Source organism: Coregonus clupeaformis, chromosome 31 (assembly GCF_020615455.1).
Source record: "Coregonus clupeaformis isolate EN_2021a chromosome 31, ASM2061545v1, whole genome shotgun sequence".
In the NCBI taxonomy this organism is placed as follows: Eukaryota; Metazoa; Chordata; class Actinopteri; order Salmoniformes; family Salmonidae; genus Coregonus; species Coregonus clupeaformis.
In genome coordinates, this window is record NC_059222.1 from 3,256,993 (window position 1) to 3,283,574 (window position 26,582).

The following is a 26,582-nucleotide window of genomic DNA, read 5'->3' on the forward strand; positions in this document are numbered from 1 at the left end:
GCCAAATGCTGGATGTAACTGCGGGATGCTAGATGTAACGCTCAGCCGGATGCTGGATGTAACCCTGTGCCAGATGCAGGATGTCTGAGCTGGATGTAACTCTCAGCCGGATGCTGGATGTAACTCTGTGCCGGATGCTGGATGTAACTCTGAGCCGGATGCTATGCAGGATGTTGTAACTATGAGCTGGATGCTATACTGGATGTAACGTCAAAGGATCCAGCTCGGAGTTACAGCCCCTACTGGTATAGCCCTGCCCCTTCTCATGAGAACAGTTTACACTAGTTACCACAGCCACAAATTCAAAATGGTCTATATCGTAACAATGAATGAAAACAAAAATGTGCTTTTTTGGTCTTAATTTAACGTTAGCAGTGTGGTTAAGGTTAGGGTTAGGTTTAAAATCAGGTTTTAAGAAGATAAATAGTAGAAATAGGCGGGGGTTATGACTTTGTCGCTGTGGTAACAAGCGACGACCCGTGAGAACCGGTGAATGGAGGACACAACAGACAGAGTGCGCGTGTATTTGAGCGACGTGAGCTAGGGGAGGGAGAAAAGAGAGAGAGACAGCCGCCTTCAAAAATGGCGTCTTCCGAGGAAAATGACAAAAAATATTAAAAACGAGGCCTACTTTTCGTCTTCATTGATTTTCGGAATTTAGATTATGGTTTCCAGACATCGCGATATCGTCGTCATCATTATTTTCTAATGTAAAAAAGAGAAGGAATGGTAGAAGGCTATATAAATAGCAACCCAGTTTTATTTTGATGCGTCGACAGGGCTAGCTAGCTATATACTAGTAGCATCTGCTAGCTCACAACAATTTCAGAATGGGAAGGCATTTTGCATGCTAAAGAAATCACAATTACTGTTATATGATAACTTATCTTTTGATACTGTTTGCAACAGTCGTGAGGTATCGATGGTAATCTTTTCAGTCGCGGATCGCGGCATTTACTCTAGTTAAAATAAAGGGGATGAGATACGGCAGGAAAGGATGCGTTTGATCAAATGTTTCTCTGCAATTTATCGATAATTTATCATGATCGTGCATAGCGTCGTTGCAATTTGGCAGTTGTGGAAATGATATTTGGAGAAAGTGTAGGACAGGAGAGACTGATTATTGGAGGTGGTTGGAGTACACCCCCAGACCCCCCTTTTTTGTCCAGTTTTCTCCTCCCCTCCATTTCTCTTTCAATATGCTGTTTTCCAATCCAGAGGATTTGCTTATGAAACGGGGTAAATAGTCTAAAATCGATCACGGGGAAGACGGATACCCCAATTCTGTGAAAATTCCTACTACTCGGTGCTTTCGTCCTTGTCACACATTTTTCATAAATGCAAAATGGATAGAAATTACCCGGGAACAGGGTTCGGTGATTTGGGCGCAGGAGCGGGATGGAGTTATGAGAGATCGGCGAAAGCAAGGTAAGCATTTGATCCAGTCCAGATAATGTTTGCACACTAGCTAATACATTGCATTCTCTTTTCTTTAATGTAATCGATTGGTCGTTAATTTGGTACATTGACGTCGATCTGTAACCTGCCTATAGGCAGCATCGCGTTGTCATCCAGGTTTTTGCATGTTGTTACTGGTATTATAAATGGAATGGAGCAAGACGTGTGGGGGTGGTGGGACGAGCTAGCAGGGCTCTTGAAAATGCATAGAATGCGATTGACAGACTAAATGTATGGTTTTAGGTAGACGGAGGGGGAGGGAACGAGAGTAAAGAGGGGGATGGGTTGGAGAATATGTCTGGACCATTAGAATAATTATAGTACTATGTCCTTTTAGAATAGTTTGACACATTGACTGTAAAAAAATAGTCCATATTTTAGTCATAGGTAAATGCACATGAGGCTATTGCATTGGAAGGAAAGTGCCATTACAATGCCCAATTTATATCTTACCAGTTTTTCCTTCTGTGACATTGCATGACACATTTGTTTCACATAGTAACTGAGATACCTCCTCCTGTGATGTATCAAAGTTGTTACAATGTAACATTTTGCTGGCAAGTGATTAGCGCGAGATGCCAGTGGTCGAATGTTGGCGACTCGTGCTATGAAGAATGATAATGATTGATAATCAACACATTGGCTCCTAAAATAACACCACAACTCTAGGTTGTTGTGTATAATTAAATTACAATGCATTACACCCAATCTTGATAGGATATCAAATATATTCGGTAGCTAAGTCTTTATTTCGATGTATCAGTGTTTTCAACATATTGCCATCAAGCCATATCTACCATGATTTGGTTTGCTAGCTAGTAGGCTACCTAGCTAATGATAAAAGCTAGCATGGTACATGGTCGGATCATGGCTGTTTAGTTGGCTGAGGCAGCATACCGTATATACCATCTACTGGGGTATTTGGAGATAGCCACGTCATGGTTTTTCAATACTGTCAATACCGTTGAAACTATTTATTTGAAGTTGAAATGCATTTTAATATTTGTAGCTACTTTTTAAGTAAATACCTGCAGTCAACTTGTGCAATACGTCAGGAGATAAAGCAGATCGAGTTCTTCATTTCACATTATGAAGCTTACCATAGTTCACCAGAGCCAGTCACGTGTTTGTTTGTAAATAACACAACGAGAGAAAGCGAGAGTCCAGCTGTGTATTGACAGGGGTCGCGTTTTATATTGAAACTCAAGTCTTTCTTTGCTTCAATAGAATGATCAGGGACGTGCAACTATAATTTTACTTAACGGAAAATACATTAGTGCAAGACATTAGGCAGAAAATGGCATCATTCGCATTAGATGGCAACAGGAGTGCAACGCTATTTGGCTGGCAGCCACACCAGTACATTAGCTTACAATGAAAAATGTCGTTTTTGCAAAAAATATACATGGCCATCATGTTTATCATAAAGAATGTAGCCAGCTACATTTCCTAATGTTTTGCTTAAAGTTAATCTTTAAATGTACCGGAGAAAAGTAGGCTGGCTACACCAAGAAAAGTACCAGAGAAAAGTAGCTACACATCAGTCAGAGCGCTGTCTGCTGATAGAATGCCCTTTTGTGAATTCTTATCTGAGTGGAGAATTACAAATGAAGCACAAATTTAGTCTGAAGCTGAGCAGAAATTACAAGAAGCATTTTAGATCTCTGTTTACAAAATGCAGCATGATATTTCATGTGCATTTTATAATTAATTCCTGCGTGGAAAAATGCAGAATTATGTGTTAACGCGACCCCTAAAATATCTAAGCAAGTGGCTGAATTAATAAGTTGACGGGGCATCATATAGTGTTCTCAAACACAGCAGAAAGCGAACTCATCCAAAGGGCTTTGACATCTGAACAGCTGCCACTGCTTGATTTCCTTGAGTTTTTTCTCCTCTGTGTTCTTGGCCAGCAGGCAGTCCCGTTGCCGTAGCGACTCCAAACTCCACACAGACACATGCTGCTTTAGCGCCAGTACTGCTCTTTCTTCAGACAAGCATGTGTCAAAACTTTGTTAATTTGCACAATGTCTCTCGTGCACGTTCGCTTGTAAATATCCAAACTCACCAACGATGACATTCGGTAGCTCCTACCTATACAGTACCAGTCAAACGTTTGGACACACCTACTCATTCCATGGGTTCTTTATTTGTACTATTTTCTACATTGTAGAATAATAGTGAAGACATCAAAACTATGAAATAACACATGGAATCATGTAGTAACCAAAAGTGTTAAACAAATCAAAATATATTTGAGATTCTTCAAAGTAGCCACCCTTTGCCTTGATGACAGGATTGCCTGTCTTTGCAACTTGTTTATTTTCATTTGCGCTCATTAGCATATTTAGCTAGCAGCCTCCATTCGCTATTACTTGTGCAGATTTTGCTAGTATTCTGGTAATAGACACCCAATGGGCGTTTGTGTTTTTTTGGCTCCCCCTTGTGTACTAAACCGGTAATACGGTAAATGCCGGGATGGGAGAAGTATTGGTATGACTATATGAAAATCTGGATACCGCCCAACCCTTTAGCTAGCTATCTGCTTTAGTTTTTTAAATGATCTATCTCTGTCAACAGAGGAGCTTGTTTTTACATATTGTTTATATTTATTCCTTCTGAACACATTTCCGGTTGTTGGCAATGTCAATTCTTGCAATATTTTTCAAAATACTTTTTTTCCGCTAGCTGGACAGGCACACGCCGCTGAATAATAAACTGTAAACCAATCAAAACTTGATCACGTCTGCCAATCACGTAATCTGCATCTTAGGTGCCAACCAAGTGCTATTCACCAAGCATGGGCTGATTATCTCACCTATGAGAAACATCCTACTGCAGTTTGAACTAGCCCTACCGTCACTATTTAGACATTGGGACCACATATGCATTTGCCTGTTGTGTTTTTGTTGTGGGTTTTGTCTTACGTTGTAGTGCATTTTAGAGTTGAAGAACACCAACGACAGATAAACGCGCTTGTTTGAGCATCTTAAAGACCAAATTCAATGTAGAATCAGTTTAACAGGTGACCAACTGATTATTTTACTATTGTAACATGCAGTGGGGAGAATTCTATTGTCCCCGTCAGGAGCCCAGGCTTTTGCCATAGATGGTAGAGTTCTTGTCTCTGGACCACACAAGCTTTAGATTGCATTCTGTTAAGGCCCTTGTCTCTCTCTACATCTGTCAGCTACGTTGGTGACCAGGGTGGGAGTCTTTCGATACGCCTATGGGGCCTGGGCACACACATACTCATAGATATAATGGGGAATACTGAAGCATGCGTTGATGACAGTTCTACAGTCTCCATCAGATTCCCAGGCTTTTGGTATAGATGGTAACGCTCTCGTTTCTGAACTGCAACATTGTAATATTGTGCCCTCCATGGCACTAAATATACATTGATTGGTAGGTTACACTATATTTAGATACTACTGCCTGAGACAATACTGCTGAACCTCTTTGTTATAGTGATCTTTGTTCGAATGTATATGCATGAAACGTACATTATGGAAAGCATGTCTCCCATTCAATCCTAGTTAGTAGAATAATGAATGGATTTGGCACAGTCAACTTTTAGAAGGTTAGTAGGAAAGGTAATCATGTAGACTACCTAAGTACAGTGCATTTGGAAAGTATTCAGACCCCTTGAACTTATCCACTTTGTTACGTTACAGCCTTATTCTAAAATTGATTATATTGTTTTTTCCCCCCTCATCAATATACACACAATACCCCATAATGACAAAGCAAAAACATGTTTTTAGATTTTTTTGCAAATTTATTACGAAAAAAAATATTCACATTTACATAAGTATTCAGATCCTTTACTCAGTAATTTGTTGAAGCACCTTTGGCAGTGATTACAGCCTTGAGTCTAATTGGGTATGATGCAACAACCTTGGCACACCTGTATTTGGGGAGTTTCTCCCATTCTCTGCAGATCCTCTCAAGCTCTGTCAGGTTGGATGGGAGTGTCGCTGCACAGCTATTTTCAGGTCTCTCCAGAGAGGTTCTGGCTGGGCCACTAAAGGACATTCAGAGACTTGTCCCGAAGCCACTCCTGCCTTGTCTTGGCTGTGTGCTTAGGGTCGTTGTCCTGTTAGAAGGTGAACCTTCGCCCCCAGTCTGAGGTCCTGAGCGTTCTGGAGTAGGTTTTCATCAAGGGTCTCTCTGTACTTTGCTCCGTTCATCTTTCCGTTGATCCTGACTAGTCTCCCAGTCCCTGCCGCTGAAAAACATCCCCACAGCATGACGCTGCCACCTCCATGCTTCATCGTAGGGATGGTGCCAGGTTTCCTCCAGACTTGGCATTCAGGCCAAAGAGTTCAATCTTGGTTTAATCAGAACAGATAATCTTGTAGTCCTTTAGGTGCCTTTTGGCAAACTCCAAGCGTCCTTTTACTGAAGAGTGGCTTCCGTCTGGCCACTCTACCATAAAGGCCTGATTGGTGGAGTGCTGCAGAGATGGTTGTCCTTCTGGAAGGTTCTCCCATCTCCACAGAGGAACTCTGGAGCTTTGTCAGAGTGACCATCGGGTTCTTGGTCACGGCGATTGCTCAGTTTGGCCGGGCGGCCAGCTCTAGAAAGAGTCTTGGTGGTTCCAAACTTCTTCCATTTAAGAATGGTGGAGGCGACTGTGTTGTTGGGGACCTTTCAATGCTGCAAAAAAAATGTGGTACCCTTCCCCAGAGCTGTACCTCAACACAATCCTGTCTCTGAGTTCTACTGACAATTCCTTCATCCTCATGGCTTTGTTTTTGCTCTGACATGCACTGTCAACTGTGGGACCTTATGTTGACAGGTCTGTGCCTTTCCAAATCATGTCCAATCAATTGAATTTACCACAGGTGGACTCCAATCAAGTTGTAGAGACATCTCAAGGATGATCAATGGAAACGGGATGCACCTGAGCTCAATTTCGAGTCTCATAGCAAAGGGTCTGAATACTTATGTAAATAAGGTATTTCTGTTTTATTTTTTTATACATTTCCAACATTTTCTAGAAACCTGTTTTCGCTTTTTTATTATGGGGTATTGGGTGTAGATTAATGAGGGGGAAAAAATGTATTTAATATTTTTTTTAGAAAAAGGCTGTAACGTAACAAAGTGGAAAAAGGGAAGGGGTCTGAATACTTTCCGTATGCACTGTAGACCTACACTATGCAACCCTGCATATAGCAAGCTCAGTCACGGTTTCTGTTGTCTGATTGCTGTGCTGATCTCTGCAACGTGGATAGATGGAGTTCACCACATAATGCTGCAAATGAAGAAACATATCGAAATTGAGACGGTATAACATTTTTGAGATACTATCAAATTATTTTTGGGGTGGTGGTAATGGGCTTCCATACTGTAAGTACAAGCATAAAGTACTGTGTTGGTAAAATATCACAGACAGGAATTGTAAATGAAGTCTACAGCAGGCTTTAAGATGGCAATCATATTTTAGTATGTATTCGGAGTTGATTTTGTCTAATCTATAGTCTGATATTCTAAATTCTTACAATGTGAAGAATGGTGACCTACAGTAATTTTATTAGGATGGAGATGTGCTAAATTGATTTACACATCTGAATAACTTTTAATAAGATCGCAAAGTTTTCTGAAGAGGGTGTGCTGTAGTTAGTCATGACATTCAAACCAAACAATCCTCTTAGTGTATTTATTTAGTAGGCCTATTTACATAGGATTTGCATCTGTTTAAATTTCACGGCCTCTCCCAGAGGGTACATTTTGGACAAAAGTTTATGAAGATGAAGACAATTGGACTTGAACAGTTGAATAAATTACCTCTTCTCCTCCCTAGTCTCGTCTATGGAAGTTCCAGATCATCACACCCTGAGTCGGAGCTTCTCCATCGACAAGCCTACGGCACTCCCCACCCTCTGCAGGGCTATGCCACCAATCACCACCCGGGCAGCTCTGGCCAAGGCGGGGCTTGGGGAGCAGGTCGGAGTTTGGGTGAGAGACATGTCACACACCTTATAATTTTGTCACCACAGTACAGTGCCCTCGGGATGATATGACTGGCAGTGCTGATGGCACTAAGGTTGCAGTCACTGAAAAATGTATTTTCAATGGAAACCCCTTTTTGTGTGGGGGGAAAAACCTGTATTTTACCTGGTAACATATAGGGCCAAATTAGATTTATAACATCTGTTAGGCCTACGTTTTGTATTTTGGTGTAATGGACACTCCTTGACCTATTCAGCCCAGTGATGCAATTTTATCACATACAGTGGCTTGTGAAAGTATTCACCCCGCTTGGCATTTTTCCTATTTTGTTGCCTTACAACCTGGAATTGAAATGGATTTTTAGCGGGTTTGTATCATTTGATTTACACAACATGCCTACCACTTTGAAGATGCAAAATATTTTTGTGTGTGAAACAAACAAGAAATAAGACAAAAAAAGAACTTGAACGTGCATAATTATTCACCCCATGAAGTCAATACTTTGTAGAGCCACCTTTTACAGCAATTACAGCTGCAAGTCTCTTGTGGTATGTCTCTATAAGCTTGGCACATCTAGCCACTGGGATTTTTGCCCATTCTTCAAGGCAAAACTGCTCCAGCGCCTTCAAGTTGGATGGGTTCCGCTGGTGTACAGCAATCTTTAAGTCATACCACAGATTCTCAATTGGATTGAGGTCTGGGCTTTGACTAGGCCATTCCAAGACATTTAAATGTTTCCCGTTAAACCACTGAAGTGTTGCTTTAGCAGTATGCTTAGGGTAATTGCCCTGCTGGAAGGTGAACCTCTGTCCCAGTCTCAAATCTCTGGAAGACTGAAACAGGTTTCCCTCAAGAATTTCCCTGTATTTAGCGCCATCCATCATTCCTTCAATTCTGACCAGTTTCCCAGTCCCTGCCGATGGAAAAATGGATGGTGTTCTCGGGGTGATGAGAGGTGTTGGGTTTGCGCCAGACATAGCGCTTTCCTTGATAGCCAACAAGCTCCATTTTTGTCTCATCTGACCAGAGTACCTTCTTCCATATGTTTGGGGAGTCTCCCACATGGCTGTTGGCGAACACCACACGTGTTTGCTTATTTTTTTTCTTTAAGCAATGGCTTTTTTCTAGCCACTCTTCTGTAAAGCCCAGCTCTGTGGAGTGTACGGCTTAAAGTGGTCCTATGGACAGATACTCCAGTCTCCGCTGTGGAGCTTTGCAGCTCCTTCAGTGTTATCTTTGGTCTCTTTGTTGCCTCTGATTAATGCCCTCCTTGCCTGGTCCGTGAGTTTTGGTGGGCGGCCCTCTCTTGGCAGGTTTGTTGTGGTGCCATATTATTTCAATTTTTTAATAATGGATTTAATGGTGCTCGGTGGGATGTTCAAAGTTTCAGATGTTTTTTTATAACCCAACCCTGATCTGTACTTCTCCACAACTTTGTCCCTGACCTGTTTGGAGAGCTCCTTGGTCTTCATGGTGCTGCTTGCTTGGTGGTGCCCCTTGCTTAGTGGTGTTGCAGACTCTGGGGCTTTTCAGAACATGTGTATATATACTGAGATCATGTGACAGATCATGTGACACTTAGATTACACACAGGTGGACTTTATTTAACTAACTTCTTCTGAAGGTAATTGGTTGCACCAGATCTTATTTAGGGGCTTCGTAGCAAAGGGGGTGAATACATATGCACGCACCGCTATTCCGTTATTAATATTTTAGAATGATTTGAAACAAGTTATTTTTTTCACTTCACCGATTTGGACTATTTTGTGTGTGTCCATTACCTGAAATCCAAATAAAAATAAATTTAAATTCCAGGTTATAATGCAACAAAATAGGATAAACGCCAAGGGGAATGAATACTTTTGCAAGGCATTGTAGATATAGTTATCTCTCTAAATGTCCTGTTGAGTTTGCATAATCTGTCAAAAGGGACATGGTCGTCACGGTTTACTCATGGTTGTATTTGTTGTCCCATCAGGTCTCTCTGGACTATTTGAAACCGGCCTGCACCATGCCAGCCCCTCTGGCCCAGACGCTTCGGTGATGAACCTGATCTCCGCTCTGGAATCCCAGCGGGGTCCCCAGGCTCCCCCCTCTGCCTCCTCCCTCCTCTCCCAGTTCCGCACGCCGTCCTGGCAGACAGGTGAGCATGTGACCAGACCTGTGTTGACATTCAAAACGGGTTCGCAAAAGTCGATATGACATTTCCAACGCCTCACATGTTCTATCAAATTGTCATTCCTCTCGCATGCCCGCATTGTTGGTGAGATTATGTTGGTACATTTGCATATTGGATTCTTTTAGCCTTTTACATGTTAAGGGAGGGTGGGAGTACAATTATTTAGTCATGCTTGTCAGTTTTTTTCTGTTGACAGATTGACGGGTTTTGAATAATCGTCGTCTTGTCTCTCCATCTGGCCCTGACAGCAATACACACCCCGGCCCCTGCTGAGCTCTTCATCTCCGGGCCCCTCCCCGGCTCGGGCTCCTTCACCTCTTCCTCGGCCCTGTCGGCCTATCAGCACCCGGCCTCCTTCTCCAGCCGCTCCTTCCCCACCCTCCAGGACACGCCCACGTTCAACTCCACCTCCAATGGACTCCTCTCCCCCCACGACCCTCTGTTGCACATCAAGGGTCCCTCTCAGTCCAGCCTGGGCTTTGACCGCCTCCTATCCTCCCAGGGCGCCGCCACAGCCTACCGGGGCGGCCAGGATCCCACAGGTGCCTCGTCGGCCCAGGCCTCATCAGCGCGGCACCTCCAGTCCCACCAGTTCAACCTGCTGTCCTCTCAGCTGCAGGACCAGTCCTCCCAGTTGTACAATGCCTCAGTGTTCTCCTCGGCCCAGGCTCAGGTGCAAGCCCAGGCTCAGGCCCAGTCTAACTCGATCCAAGAGAGGGCTGTGCCTCGGCAGGACAGTGTGATCAAGCACTACCAGCGGCCCACGCCGTCCCAGTCCCAGCTCTCCTCCTCGGCGGCCCACTCCCTGCAGCACTACCTCAGTTGCGGCGGGGCTGGGTACCAGCAGATCGCCCACCACAGGCAGGCCGGCCTCTCTTGCAGCCCCCTGGGTGACCAGAGCCCCTCCTCAGACCACAAGGCCTCTTCCCGGACGGAACAGGTGTACCGGCCCATCATCCAGCCCCCCTACTCGATCTCCACCCCTTCTTCAGCAGCAGGGAAGGGCGCCAAGAGCAACTCCAGCAGCGGCTACTCCTCGGCCAACTCGGCATCCTCCTCCCGCACCCCTCACACGCCCCCTTCTGCGTCCTCCAGCTCTTCAACAACCTCCTCTTCCTCCTCTGCCTCGGGAGCCCACCCCTCCAACTCACTCCCCCCCTCCAGCTCCAGCTCGGCCCCCTCTAGACAGCAGCCTCTCCCTCAGAGCACTCCAGCTCCCCAGCAGCAGCCCCCTCCTACCTCATCCACATCTGCCCAGCAACCTTTAACTAAGCACAGCCTCTCGGGCTACGGCTCACCCGTGCCCCCAGTGAAAACCCCCGCTGCCGCCCTCACAGGCCAAACCCCGCCACAACAGCAGAACCAGTCATACTCGCCCAGCCAGCCCCCTCCCTCCCACCTCCCCCAGTCGTATGGTGGCTTCAGCTCCCCTCAGGCCCAGGACCTGAGCTCAGCCGGGGGAAGAAAAGGCTACGGGAGCCTGGGAGGGCGAAGCCAGTTGTACTCGGCGGATGTGGTCTACGGGGCTGACTCTGCCTATGGGTCCCTCCCATCCTCTCTGGGCGGCGCGGGATGTCCATCGCTAGGTTACGGCCCAGGCCACTCCCCCGCCCTTTTACAGTCGAGCGGGTCGTCGGGGGGCGGAACCTCAGGAGGCGGTGGTAGCAGCAGCGCAGTAAGCGGGAACTCCGGCTCAGGAGGAGCCGGGAGCAGTATGGCCAATGAGAGAGGAGGTGGTGCCGGAGGAGGGTCTTACCATATCCCTGAGTCTAGCCCCTCCCCGTCGGCCAACTCTGGGATCATCCGTCCAGGGTTGCACTCCCCCGCCCCTGCCTGCCCCACACAGTCCCCGGGAGGAACGGGCTCCAACAAATACATCTCCTCGGTCCTCTCCCCCACTTTCATGTCCTCCCCTCAGGGCTACCCCGACAGCAGAGCCCCCCCCGACACCAGAGGCCCCCGGTCCCAGCCCCAGTCCTACCATCCCACCTCCAACAAAACCAAGTCCGACCCCAGCAGTATGCTAGGTGTGGGCTCCCAGAGGTCTCAAGAGGACGTGGATGACGATGACGACTTCTTGATCCAGCACCTTCTCCAAGCCCAGGCCAGTCCCACACCCCAGGCATCCCACCACCACTCCCAGCAGCAACAACCTCAACAGAAGGTCCAACAACAGGCACCTCTGCAGCCTGTCCCCTCTACCACGGACACCGGCAAAGGGCTATTGTCCTACGAGCTGGGCAAGAGCTCTGAGGAGAGGTACCACCTCCAGAGCGTCATCCGCACCCACAGCGCCACCTCCAGCGCCGGTGCCGGATCGGGAGGGGCGGTCACGGGCCTAGACAGCCAGCTGGAGATGTCTCTCAAGAAACAGCAACATCCACAACAGCAACAACAACCAAGGAATGACAGCGAAGGCGGTGGCAGGAGTGGTGGTGGAGGAGGAAGAGGAGGCGCCGAGCAAAGCCACCCCCACTTACACCACCACGACTCCCTGGGGTCGGTGGTGCACTACGGCCGGGGCGACCCGTACTCCCAGCACTCCCTGGGCCCCCAACACTCCCACCCGCAGCAGCACGCCGCCTCCCACACCCACCTTCAGTCCCACACTCACATGGAGCTGCAGAAGAATCCACAAGAGCGCTCAGAGCTGGTGTACCCACGCAAGACCCCTGAGGTCCAGCAGCAGCACTCTCAATCCTCTGCCTCCCTCATGGATTCCCCCACGGACCAGTCCCACCAGCCGCCCCACCTGCTCCAGTCTGTGCTGTCTCACACCACTCGCAACAAGATGGAGCCCCATCAGCAGCAGCATTCAGTGAGCCAACAACAAGCTATGATGGATGGAGCTGGAGGGAGAATGGGCGCTGGCAAACACCAGTCTCAGACCCAGCAGGCCTCCCAGCTTCAGCTACAACTCCAGTCCCAGGCTTTGGAGGTCACAGCGGCGGCCGCTCACTACAACCACGGACCTCCTCGGCAGGACCAGAGCCAGTCCAAGCAACAACAGCAAAGCTCGGTGGTGTCCTCCCTGGACATGCTGGAGTGCTCGCTCTCCCAGACATCCAGTGCGGACGGAGGGGGAGTGGAGGAGAGGAGAGGAGGCGGAGGAGGTGGTGGAGGAGGGGGAAGAGGCGGCGGGAGCGCAGAGTGCCACAGGCAGCAGCAGCAAGAGCAGCAGAGGCTCTCGGCCCATCACCCTCAACACTCCGCCTCGGAGCTCCACTCGTTCCTCTCTGAGCCCGACATGGGCTTATCTGCCCCTTTGCACGTGCACCACCTCCCCCAACGCCATCAACATCCCAACTCCCACCACCAGCAAAGCCACTCGGTGCACCACCCCCACTCCCATGGCCACGCTCACCCCCAGTCTCACACTCACCCTCAGCCCCTTCCCTCCACCCACTCCCAGCAACAGGAGTCCCAGTCCCACCCGTCCCAGCTCACCCCAGGCCAGCAGGTCCAAATGGACCAGCATCAGCGCACCGAGCAGCACCCGTTCGACACGGTCAGCCCTGTGGAGAAAAGCTGTGGCCAGCGCCAGCAGAGCCAGAACCGCTTTGTCACGCTCACCTCTATCTGCTTCCCGGACTCGCTCCTGCAGGACGAGGACCGCTCCTTCTTCCCTGGCATGGAGGACATGTTCTGCTCAGACGACTTCTCCAAGTCGAGCTGTGCCGGAGAAGGCGCAGGCCCAGGGCAGGAGGAGATGAACCAGGAGGGACCAGGAGGGGGCCATGAGGAGCCCATGAAGGCTAATTCAGGAGGAGGAAGTGGAGGGGGAAGCGGAGGAGCCGGGTACGAAATGCTGGGCCACCACGGCGGCGACCAGGGATATGGGCAGTACTGCCACGGGCTTTCCGAGTCCGGAAACCGCACCCTGGACCTGGACTCTCTCAAGACACATGAGCTGCCCTCCACCGTTAACACGGCGCAGCTGGGCCTGATCCAGTCCTCAGGTTCAGGCGCGTGCACCGGTGGAGCTGGCGCCGGCCCCGGAGGCCTCACCTCGCCCATCTTCTGCTCGTCGCGCCCCAAGAAGCTCCTCAAGTCGAGCTCGTTCCACCTGCTCAAGGAGCGCCGAGACCCCAACACACTGCCCAAAAAGAGCTACGCGCAGGAGTATGAGTTTGAGGATGATGAGGACAAGGACAACCAGCCGGCGGACATCCGTCTGAACAGCCGCCGGCTCCCTGACCTCCTCCCCGACCTGGTCTCCAGCTGCCGTAAAACAGGAGGTGGAGGTGGGGCCGGAGGAGGAGGCACGCTCAGCCCCCTCATGGGCGACCTCGACTACTACCACTCGTCCGGCTACCCCTCCCTCTGCCCCCCTCCCCAGCTCCTGCCGCAGGACGGGCCCAAGAAGAGAGGCCGCAAGCCCACCAAGCCAAAGAGAGCAGGGCCTCCTAGGCCCAGGGGTAGGCCTCGCATTCGCCCGCATCCCGAGCAGCACGCGCCCCGCGGAATGATGGGCGGTGAGATGGGAGAAGGAACCGAAGCAGGAAGGGGGTATGGAGGAGGAATTGAGGGCAAACGGAGCAGGGGCCGTGGCGGCGGAGGCCGAGGGAGAGGGAGGAGAGACGACATGTTCATGGAGATAACTGGGAAGGAGCAGATGCAGCAACACCACCTTAATCGGCAACAGCATCAACTCCACCACCAGGCTCCACAGCATCAGGAGCCCATACCACATCTCAAGGTGAGTGTGGATACATTGAATTGAACTGAACTTTATTCATTCCCAGGGGGAAATGTTGATGTCATTGCAGGCTTATACTTAAAGGGACATTACACTTTTAAATCAAAGTTTGTCAAACGATTTCATATCTCTAAAGTAGTCTAATGTCAAGATTAAACCACATCCCATATACCTGGATCTACACAACTGATGACATGGGATGCGAACTCATGATGACATGGGATGCGATCGCATTCATTTTGGAGTGTAATGTTCCTTTAAGGTGGCGGGAATAGCAAAGTTTACTGTACTGTACTCTATTGGCGTTTTAACCTAACTTTTCTCCTATTTTTCCTGTCTTAGATCAAACTGCCCATCGGCTCCATGTCCTCTTCCGAAGTCCTGCTGAGGACAGACTCTCTGTCCGGCACGGACCCCGCTCTGTCAGACGGCTCGGTAGGGTCTGCTCCCTCCCTTGGCCTGAGTCCTGGACCCCTGTGCGGAGGGGCAGACTCCAACAGGACCCAGGACAAGAGCAAGCAGAAGATCCAGATACAGAGTGACGGAGTGGATGGCGAGGGGATGGATGGAAGGGTAAGGGACGATTAGACTTTGTTTGGCCACTCAATCAGTCAGCATTAATGGTTAATCCTGTGTTGTATGTGACAAAATGTTAGCCTTAGCTTGTAAAATGAAGAGGGAAACCACTATTTCCCTCTCTCATTAACTATTTTCTCTCGCTCTCTCTATTCCCCCCCGAACCTCTCCCTCTCTGTCTTTCTCTCAGAGGGATGAGAAAGCGGGCTGCATGGCCACCTTCATGGACTTCCTCAAGTCGGGAAAGAGACCTCCGGGCTTGGAAATGCCCCTGGGAATGGAATCAGGAAATGGTGACGCCTCCCCTCTCAAATCTGAAGGGCTCCGTCCCTTGTCCCCAGCACCCCCTCCAACACTGCCCCCACCTTCTTTCGGCGAGGGCAAGGGCAACAGCGGCCTGGGGGGCTGCCCCAGCCCCTGCAAGCGCACCCTGGACGACGAGCTGAAGAGGAACCTGGAGACGCTGCCCTCGTTCTCCTCAGACGAGGAGGATTCGGTGGGCAAGAACCAAGACCTGCAGAAAAGCATCTCCTCGGCCATCTCGGCTCTCTACGACACGCCGCAGCTGGCCTCGCTCCAGCCGCCCCCGCCTTCTCCCCCATCCCAGTCCCAAGACCAACCCAGCCATGACCCACTCACACCGACCGCCCTGCAGCCGCCCGCCCTCAGCCCCCAACTCCCCTCACACAACCCTCACACCCAGCCCCAGGCAGCCGAGCCGGCCGTACTACAGCGAGAGGACCAGGAGATGGAGGAGAATGATGAGGAGGAAGAGAGGAAGATGCGAGGAGGGGGTGATGATGAGAGTGAAGTGAATGATATTGAAGAAGAGGAGCCAGAGTTGGAGATACTTGGTGCACCCAGATTGGAAGGTAAGGGAAATACCGGACCGATACAGATCATATTGATTTATATTTTGTTGTCGATGATTGCCAATGCCGGTATGGCAAAAGGAGAATAAATATTTAGTCCTTGTGAGAATCGAGATTAAGGGATTGTTATCAGCAACTTTGTCGTATTTGTACGACAAGGTTTTAATAAAAGTTACTGCAGCAGCAAATATATGATTTATATATACAGTGGGGGAAAAAAGTATTTAGTCAGCCACCAATTGTGCAAGTTCTCAAGTTCTCCCACTTCAAAAGATGAGAGGCCTGTAATTTTCATCATAGGTACACGTCAACTATGACAGACAAAATGAGAATTTTTTTTCTCCAGAAAATCACATTGTAGGATTTTTTATGAATTTATTTGCAAATTATGGTGGAAAATAAGTATTTGGTCATCTACAAACAAGCAAGATTTCTGGCTCTCACAGACCTGTAACAACTTCTTTAAGAGGCTCCTCTGTCCTCCACTCGTTACTTGTATTAATGGCACCTGTTTGAACTTGTTATCAGTATAAAAGACACCTGTCCACAACCTCAAACAGTCACACTCCAAACTCCACTATGGCCAAGACCAAAGAGCTGTCAAAGGACACCAGAAACAAAATTGTAGACCTGCACCAGGCTGGGAAGACTGAATCTGTAATAGGTAAGCAGCTTGGTTTGAAGACATCAACTGTGGGAGCAATTATTAGGAAATGGAAGACATACAAGACCACTGATAATCTCCCTCGATCTGGGGCTCCACGCAAGATCTCACCCCGTGGGGTCAAAATGATCACAAGTGAATGGACCTAGTGAATGACCTGCAGAGAGCTGGGACCAAAGTAACAAAGCCTACCATCAGTAACACACTACGCCGCCAGGGACTCAAATCCTGCAGTGCCAGACGTGTCCCCCTGCTTAAGCCAGTACATGTCCAGGCCCGTCTGAAGTTTGCTAGAGTGCATTTGGATGATCCAGAAGAGGATTGGGAGAATGTCATATGGTCAGATGAAACCAAAATAGAACTTTTTGGTAAAAACTCAACTCGTCGTGTTTGGAGGACAAAGAATGCTGAGTTGCATCCAAAGAACACCATACCTACTGTGAAGCATGGGGGTGGAAACATCATGCTTTGGGGCTGTTTTTCTGCAAAGGGACCAGGACGACTGATCTGTGTAAAGGAAAGAATGAATGGGGCCATGTATCGTGAGATTTTGAGTGAAAACCTCCTTCCATCAGCAAGGGCATTGAAGATGAAACGTGGCTGGGTCTTTCAGCATGACAATGATCCCAAACACACCGCCCGGGCAACGAAGGAGTGGCTTCGTAAGAAGCATTTCAAGGTCCTGGAGTGGCCTAGCCAGTCTCCAGATCTCAACCCCATAGAAAATCTTTGGAGGGGGGAGTTGAAAGTCCGTGTTGCCCAGCGACAGCCCCAAAACATCACTGCTCTAGAGGAGATCTGCATGGAGGAATGGGCAAAAATACCAGCAACAGTGTGTGAAAACCTTGTGAAGACTTACAGAAAACGTTTGACCTGTGTCATTGCCAACAAAGGGTATATAACAAAGTATTGAGAAACTTTTGTTATTGACCAAATACTTATTTTCCACCATAATTTGCAAATAAATTCATGAAAAATCCTACAATGTGATTTTCTGGATTTTTTTTCTTCTCAATTTGTCTGTCATAGTTGACGTGTAACTATGATGAAAATTACAGGCCTCTCTCATCTTTTTAAGTGGGAGAACTAGCACAATTGGTGGCTGACAATACTTTTTTCCCCCACTGTATATACGCAGTGGGGAGAACAAGTCTTTGATACACTGCCGATTTTGCAGGTTTACCTACTTACAAAGCATGTAGAGGTCTGTAATCATAGGTACACTTCAACTGTGAGAGACGGAATCTAAAACAAAAATCCAGAAAATCACATTGTATGATTTTTAAGTAATTAATTTGCATTTTATTGCATGACATAAGTATTTGATACATCAGAAAAGCAGAACTTAATATTTGGTACAGAAACCTTTGTTTGCAATTACAGAGATCTTACGTTTCCTGTAGGTCTTGACCAGGTTTGCACACACTGCAGCAGGGATTTTGGCCCACTCCTCCATACAGACCTTCTCCAGATCCTTCAGGTTTCGGGGCTGTCGCTGGGCAATACGGACTTTCAGCTCCCTCCAAAGATTTTATATTGGGTTCAGGTCTGGAGACTGGCTAGGCCACTCCAGGACCTTGAGATGCTTCTTACGGAGCCACTCCTTAGTTGCCCTGGCTGTGTGTTTCGGGTCGTTGTCATGCTGGAAGACCCAGCCACGACCCATCTTCAATGCTCTTACTGAGGGAAGGAGGTTGTTGGCCAAGATCTTGCGATACATGGCCCCATCCATCCTCCCCTCAATATGGTGCAGTCGTCCTGTCCCCTTTGCAAAAAAGCATCCCCAAAGAATGATGTTTCCACCCCCATGTTCTTGGGGTTGTACTCATCCTTCTTCTTCCTCCAAACACGGCGAGTGGAGTTTAGACCAAAAAGCTATATTTTGGTCTCATCAGACCACATGACCTTCTCCCATTCCTCCTCTGGATCATCCAGATGGTCATTAGCAAGCTTCAGACGGGCCTGGACATGCGCTGGCTTGAGCAGGGGGACCTTGCGTGCGCTGCAGGATTTTAATCCATGACGGCGTAGTGTGTTACTAATGGTTTTCTTTGAGACTGTGGTCCCAGCTCTCTTCAGGTCATTGACCAGGTCCTGCTGTGTAGTTCTGGGCTGATCCCTCACCTTCCTCATGATCATTGTTGCCCCACGAGGTGAGATCTTGCATGGAGCCCCAGACCGAGGGTGATTGACCGTCATCTTGAACTTCTTCCATTTTCGAATAATTGCGCCAACAGTTGTTGCCTTCTCACCAAGCTGCTTGCCTATTGTCCTGTAGCCCATCCCAGCCTTGTGCAGGTCTACAATTTTATCCCTGATGTCCTTACACAGCTCTCTGGTCTTGGCCATTGAGGAGAGGTTGGAGTCTGTTTGATTGAGTGTGTGGACAGGTGTCTTTTATACAGGTAACGAGTTCAAACAGGTGCAGTTAATACAGGTAATGAGTGGAGAACAGGAGGGCTTCTTAAAGAAAAACTAACAGGTCTGTGAGATCCGGAATTCTTACTGGTTGGTAGATGATCAAATACTTATGTCATGCAATAAAATGCAAATTAATTACTTAAAAATCATACAATGTGATTTTCTGGATTTTTGTTTTAGATTCAGTCTCTCACAGTTGAAGTGTACCTATGATAAGAAATTACAGACCTCTACATGCTTTGTAAGTAGGAAAACCTGCAAAATCGGCAGTGTATCAAATACTTGTTCTCCCCACTGTACGTACGTACGTACGTGCATACATACATACATACATACACACACACACACACACACACACACACAGAAGTATGTGGACAATGGGATACAATATTGTCACATAATATCGGCTATGAAATCGAATATCATTGGGTACTAATAGCCTATGTTTTATTGGCAGATAATGTATGTAGGCTGTTATATTGTTTATCTCTTTGTGGAACCACAATTTTTTTTCCCACTTTCTTATTACAAGACTTTTGTTCATAGTCTTGTTGTTTCAGCTCATGTCCCATTGTTCTTAGAATTGATTTTCACTGCTTAGCTCATGAAAAATAATTATTTTAGCCTTGGGCTGTGTAGTTGCTGTAGAATTCGGACCTTGAATCAATTTCCTGTTGCACACATTGTAAATCAATTATTAAAAGAAATGATAGCCCCAATGTTATGATGATAGTTTGAATTAAATGACCTTAAAGGCCCACTCTGATCTTTACAGCTGTTTTTGGTAATTTAAATGAATGATAAATACCCATTGGGCGATTCCACACCAAGACAGCCCAAAAATATGTTTGGTGTCTCAGATTGTTCTGGAAATTCTCACATAGAAGCTTCATCGGGAGGAAGGATCTTTGACATGCTTTTTACATTTGTATAATAATAATAATATGCCATTTAGCAGACGCTTTTATCCAAAGCGACTTAAAGTCATGTGTGCATAAATTTTTACGTATGGGTGGTCTTGGGTATCGAACCCACTACCCTGGCGTTACAAGCGCCATGCTCTACCAATTGAGCTACAGAGGACCACTGTATCATAAACATGTTTGTATCACAAACATGATTTATTTTAGGCCCATTTTAGAACTATACATGCCTCCTGTAAGACCCTATGATCCGTGAACCGAACCGTACATCATACAGACATCTTGGTGTAATTATACTCCTTATAGCAAGGATCATCAACTAGATTCAGCTGCGGGCCGATTTCTTTTTCTTGAGCGGATGGTCAGGGAGCAGGAACATAATTACAAATCATTTAAGAGTGTTTTACCAGTAGCCGAAAGGTTGCTGGATCGAATCTCTGAGCCGACTAGGTGAAAAATCTGTCTCTGCCCTTGAGCAAGGCACTTAACCCTAATAGCTCCTGTAAGTCGCTCTGGATAAGACTGTCTGCTAAATGACTTAAAATATAAATTTATTTATAGACTGCAAATTGACTGCAAGAAGCCCAAACAGCTATAATATTTGACTAAAACATAATAATTTCAAACCTTGCTTTCATTTGTGTACGATCACATCTATCTCTACTATGCGTGGGAATACTTTGGAACAGATTTCCAAAATGTTTAATCACTTGGAGCTGATTTGCTTGTGTTTTTAGTGTTTTATGTCCAACAAGAACAACAATTATTTGGGGGGCCAAATAAAATCCCCACTGGCGGCCAAATTCGGGCCGCCAGTTGGGGAACCGCCTTATAGTGTGCTCTCATATGGAGTAGGTCTTAATTCTGAAATAAAAAATGTCATTTATTCAACAAATGTAATATCTCAAAAGTACCCTTTTTTAAGCATTTTTTGGAACAATATACTCTTCAAATACATACATTTCCAGAGTGGGCTATGACCAATTTTATACATAGAAATTGACATTATAGGTCTTTAACCAATCACAGCCCTTCTTTAGGATTGCGCATTTGGCAAATCACCAATGGAAGGAGTTCCCTTTGAATAAATGTTCCCATTCACTGTGTTGGTGGTGCACATAACATTTACAGTTGAAATCGGAAGTTTACATACACCTTAGCCAAATACATTTAAACTCAGTTTTTCACAATTCCTGACATTTAATCCTAGTAAAAAATCCCTGTTTTAGGTCAGTTAGGGTCACCACTTTATTTTAAGAATGTGAAATGTCAGAATAATAGTAGAGAGTGATTTATTTCAGCTTTTATTTATTTCATCACATTCCCAGTAGGTCAGAAGTTTACATACACTCAATTAGTATTTGGTAGCATTGCCTTTTAAATTGTTTAACTTGGGTCAAACGTTTTGGGTAGCCTTCCACAAGCTTCCCACAATAAGTTGGGTGAATTTTGGCCCATTCCTCCTGACAGAACTGGTGTAAGTGAGTCAGGTTTATAGGCCTCCTTGCTCGCACACGCCTTTTCAGTTCTGCCCACAAATGTTCTATAGGATTGAGTTCAGGGCTTTGTGATGGCCACTCCAATACCTTGACTTTGTTGTCCTTAAGCCATTTTGCCACAACTTCGTAAGTATGCTTGGGGTCATTGTCCATTTGGAAGATCCATTTGCGACCAAGCTTTAACTTCCTGACTGATGTCTTGAGATGTTGCTTCAATATATCCACATAATTTTCCTTCCTCATGATGTCATCTATTTTGTGAAGTGCACCAGTCCCTCCTGCAGCAAAGCAACCCCACAGCATGATGCTGCCACCCTCGTGCTTCACGGTTGGGATGGTGTTTTTCGGCTTGCAAGCCTTCAACTTTTTCCTCCAAACATAACGATGGTCATTATGGCCAAACAGTTCTATTTTTGTTTAATCAGACCAGAGGAAATTTTTCCAAAAAAGTATGATCTTTGTCCCCATGAGCAGTTGCAAACCATAGTCTGGCTTTTTTATGGCGGTTTTGGAGCAGTGGCTTCTTCCTTACTGAGCAGCCTTTCAGGTTATGTCGATATAGGACTCGTTTTACTGTGAATGTAAAAAGATTTGTACCTGTTTCCTCCAGCATCTTCACAAGGTCCTTTGTTGTTGTTCTGGGATTGATTTGCACTTTTCGCACCAAGGTACGTTCATCTCTAGGAGACAGAACGCGTCTCCTTCCTGAGCGGTATGACGGCTGCGTGGTCCCATGGTGTTTATACTTGCATACTATTGTTTGTACAGATGAACGTGGTACCTTCAGGCGTTTGGAAATTGCTCCCAAGGATGAACCAGACTTGTGGTCATCTACAAAAAAAAGATTCTGAGGTCTTGGCTGATTTCTTTTGATTTTCCCATGATGTCAAGCAAAGAGGCACTGAGTTTGAAGATAGGCCTTGAAATACATCCACAGGTACACCTCCAATTGACTGAAATGATGTCAATTAGCCTATCAGAAGCTTCTAAAGCCATGACATCATTTTCTGGAATTTTCCAAGCTGTTTAAAGGCACAGTCAATTTAGTGTTTGTAAACTTCTGACCCACTGGAATTGTGATACAGTGAATTATAAGTGAAATCTGTCTGTAAACAATTGTTGGAAAAATTACTTGTGTCATGCACAAAGTAGATGTCCTAACCGACTTGCCAAAACTATAGTTTGTTAACAAGAAATGTGTGGAGTGGTTGAAAAACAAGTTTTAATGACTCCAACCTAAAGTGTATGTAAACTTCCGACTTCAACTGTATCATAACGTCAAAATTAGCAGAGAGCCCACTCTGGAAATGTGATGTAGAGTATATTGTTCCAAACAATGTCTTAAAATGAACAAAATCAAATAGGGTACCTATGAGATACTAATATTTTTCATGTTGAATAAAATAATGTGAAATTATATTTCAGAATCTAGACGTACTCCATATGTTAGAACATACTATAATGACACCAAGATGTTGTCTGTATCATGTACGGTCACGGATCATAGGGACTTACAGGAGGCATGTGAAGTGCATTCGGAATGTATTCAGACCCCTTGACTTTTTCCAAATGTTGTTACGTTACAGCCTTATTCTACAATTGATTAAATAAAACATTCGTCATCAATCTACACACAATACCCCATAATGACAAAACGAAAACGTACCTTATTTACGTAAGTATTCAGACCCTTTGCTATGAGACTCGAAATTGAGCTCATGTGCATCCTGTTTCCATTGATCGTCCTTGAGATGTTTCTACAACTTGATTGGAGTCCACCTGTGGTAAATTCAATTGATTGGACATGATTTGGAAAGGCACTCACCTGTCTATATAAGGTCCCACAGTTGACAGTGCATGTCAGAGCAAAAACCAAGCAATGAGGTCGAAGGAATTGTCCATAGAGCTCCGAGACAGGATTGTGTCGAGGCACAGATCTGGGGAGTTTGCCAAAAGGCAGCTAAAGACTCTCAGACCATGAGAAACAAGATTCTCTGGTCTGATGAAACCAAGATTGAAGTCTTTGGCCTGAATGCCAAGCGTCATGTCTGGAGGAAACCTTGCACCATCCCTATGGTTAAGCATGGTGGTGGCAGCAGTATCATGCTGTGGGGATGTTTTTCAGCGGCAGGGAGACTAGTCAGGATCGAGGGAAAGATGAACGGAGCAAAGTACAGAGAGATGCTTGATGAAAACCTGCTCCAGAGCGCACAGGACCTCAGACTGGGGTGAAGATTCACCTTCCAACAAGACGACAACAACCCGGACTTGAACCTGATCGAACATCTCTGGAGCCACCTGAAAACAGATGTGCAGCAATGCTCCCCATCCAACTGGACAGAGCTTAAGAGGATCTGCAGAGAAGAATGGGAGGAACTCCCAAAATACAGGTGTGCCAAGCTTGTAGAGTCATACCTAAGAAGACTCGAGGCTGTAATCGCTGCCAAAGGTGCTTCAAGAAAGTACTGAAGTAAAGGGTCTGAATTGTTACAGTGCATTCGTAAAGTATTCAGACCCCTTGACTTTTTCTACATTTTGTTATGTTATTACAGCCTTATTCTAAAATTGATTACATTGTTTTCCCCCCTCATCAATCTACACACAATACCCCATAATGACAAAGCAAAAACAGTTTACATTTTTATTTTTATTTTGCTAATTTATACAAATAAAAAAACTGGAAATATTACATTTTTCATAAGTATTCAGACCCTTTACTCAGTACTTTGTTAAAGCACTTTTGGCAGCGAATACAGCATCAAGTCTTCTTGGGTATGACGCTACAAGCTTGGCACACCTGTATTTGGGGAGTTTCTCCCATTCCTCTCTGCAGATCCTCTCAAGTTCTGTCAGGTTGGATGGGGAGCATTGCTGCACATCTGTTTTCAGGTGGCTCCAGAGATGTTCGATCGGGTTCAAGTCCGGGCTCTGGCGGGGCCACTCAAGGTAATTCAGAGACTTCTACCGAAGCCACTCCTGCCTTGTCTTGGCTGTGTGCTTAGGGTCGTTGTCCTGTTGGAAGGTGAACCTTCGCCCCAGTCTGGGGTCCTGAGCGCTCTGGAGCAGGTTTTCATCAAGGATCTCTCTGTACTTTGCTCCGTTCATCTTTCCCTCGATCCTGACTAGTCTCCCAGTCCCTGCGACTTCTCCCCCGATTGCTCAGTTTGACCGGGCGGCCAGCTGTAGAAAGGGTCTTGGTGGTTCCAAACTTCTTCCATTTAAGAATGATGGAGGCCACTGCACCATTGAAGGTCCCCAAGAACACAGACATTTTTTGGTACCCTTCTCCAGATCTGTGCCTCGACACAATCCTGTCTCGGAACTCTATGGACAATTCCTTCGACCTGATGGCTTAGTTTTTGCTCTGACATGCACTGTCAACTGTGGGACTTTATATAGACAGGTGTGTGCCTTTCCAAATCATGTCCAATCAATTGAATTTACCACAGGTGGACTTCAATCAAGTTGTAGAAACATCTCAAGGATGATCAATGGAAACAGGATGCACCTGAGCTCAATTCCAAGTTTCATAGCAAGGGGTCTGAATTCTTATTTTTGGTACATTTGCTAAATTTTCTAGAAACCTGTTTTCACTTTGTTATAATGGGGTATTGTGTGTAGATTGAGGGGGAAAAAATAAATGTAATCCATTTTAGAATAAGGCTGTAAAGCAACAAAATGTGGAAAATGTCAAGGGTTCTGAATAATTTCCGAATGCACTGTATATGTCTAAAACGTGCCTAAAATGGCCACATTAATCATTTTCTTCCCTTTGTTTTTTTCATTGTTTGTGATACAAATGTAAAAAGCATGTTAAACATCCTTCCTCCCAATGTAGTTTCTATGTGAGAATTGACAGAACATTCTACCAAAACTTTTTTTGGCCTATTCTGGCGTGGAATCGCATTTGATTCTTGAAGAACAATCACCACTTATCTCCTTTTTATTCCAGCCTCTGCCCCAGAGTCCCCAGTGGCACCAGCCGCGCCCCCACCTCTCTCTGCCTCCCCCGCTCAATCATTCTCTCCCTCTCCCCCGCCTTCCCCCTTACTTCTCCTCTCTCTCCCTTCATCACCCCTGCCCCCACAAGAGGCGGCACAACAGCAGAAGCAGTCCCAACCTCCGAGCCCCCTCCCTCCTTCCATTCCTTCCCCTCTTCCTCCTGCTCCCGCCACCCTCCCTCCCTCCTCCCCGACTCCTCCTTCCTCCCCTCCCCCGGCCTCCGATTCCCCCTCACTGGAGCTCCCCGCGTCCCCGGAAGATGCTCCCGCCCCTCAGGTCACCTCTCTGCATGTGGCCCAGAAGCAGGAGGACGCTGCCATCGCTGGAGAGAGCGAGGATGACGAGAGCGAGAGCGGAGGGGAAGGCATTTTCCGAGAGAGGGACGAGTTTGTGGTGCGCGTAGAAGACATCGCAACAATGAAGGTATTTGTGTGTTTTTGTGCGCGTGTGTAAAAAAGGCATCACTAACCAGTCGATAGGTTGGATGGTTAGTCCGTATAGTCCATCTGTTCCGTAAGTTGATTGTGTGAGTATGTGTGTGTCCGTATGTGGTATATGTGTGTTCAGGATGTGCTGTATTAATTCCCTCACCCCTCTGTCCCCAGCTTGCCCTGAAGACCGGTCGAGAGCCTCCCCCCATCTGGAGGGTGCAGAAAGCCCTGCTGCAGAAGTTCAGCCCCGAGATCAAGAACGGACAGAGGCAGTTCTGTGCCACCAGCAATGTGAGTCAGTCAGTCTGTCCACCCAACACAGTGGTATTCAAACTTGTTCAGCTGGGACCCCATTTTCTCCGCCAGAATTTCTGGGGACCCCATTTTTTTCCCCCAAAGAATTTCTCGCGACCCGACCCCACAACCTTAAAATCTGTAAATTTCGATTTTTTACGTCAACAAAGAACCCTCAATTCATTTCATTTTTCATCTCTTGTCAAAATGAAAACAAACCAATACATACATTTACTCAATACAATTGTATTTTTCAAATGATCTTTCTCAAAAACGTTTGTATTTCTTCCCATACAATAATCTGTACTCTTAATTTTGTGTTCCGCTGACCCAACACTGCTCAATGTCAAAACATAATGCACCTTTCTGTCTATCAGCAGGGCACGCAATGGAAAATGTTTAAAACAAATGAGCGTCAAGTAGGACAAGTCCAGATAGTCTCTCCCTGTTTCAGTACCTTTTCCACAGTTGGGTGCCTAATGTTCCACTGACCCAACAATGAAGATCACTGTTCAATCTCAACACAGATTGCTTGTTTCTGTGTCCGTCTGTGTGATTGTTGGTTGCATTTCAGGTCGTCTTAATTGCAGTCGCTGAGCATCTCAC

The 26,582-nt window shown here is 46.5% G+C and overlaps 1 protein-coding gene across 2 annotated transcripts in view; it reads left to right on the forward strand.

Moving 5' to 3' along the window:
* The first annotated feature begins 517 nt into the window (after positions 1-517).
* The window catches only part of LOC121547169 (proline-rich protein 12-like), a 55,696-nt gene continuing 29,631 nt past the window's right edge, over positions 518-26,582 (forward strand). Inside the window, exons 1-8 of one of the 2 annotated variants that reach the window (XM_041858300.2) lie at positions 518-1,428; positions 7,268-7,422; positions 9,395-9,559; positions 9,844-14,294; positions 14,637-14,867; positions 15,061-15,742; positions 25,202-25,674; positions 25,857-25,973. In XM_041858300.2, coding sequence (XP_041714234.2) covers positions 1,346-1,428; positions 7,268-7,422; positions 9,395-9,559; positions 9,844-14,294; positions 14,637-14,867; positions 15,061-15,742; positions 25,202-25,674; positions 25,857-25,973 — 6,357 coding nt within the window. In that variant the 5' untranslated portion in view covers positions 518-1,345. The remainder of the gene's footprint in view (positions 1,429-7,267; positions 7,423-9,394; positions 9,560-9,843; positions 14,295-14,636; positions 14,868-15,060; positions 15,743-25,201; positions 25,675-25,856; positions 25,974-26,582) is intronic. The other variant, XM_045209745.1, reaches the window with a different exon arrangement.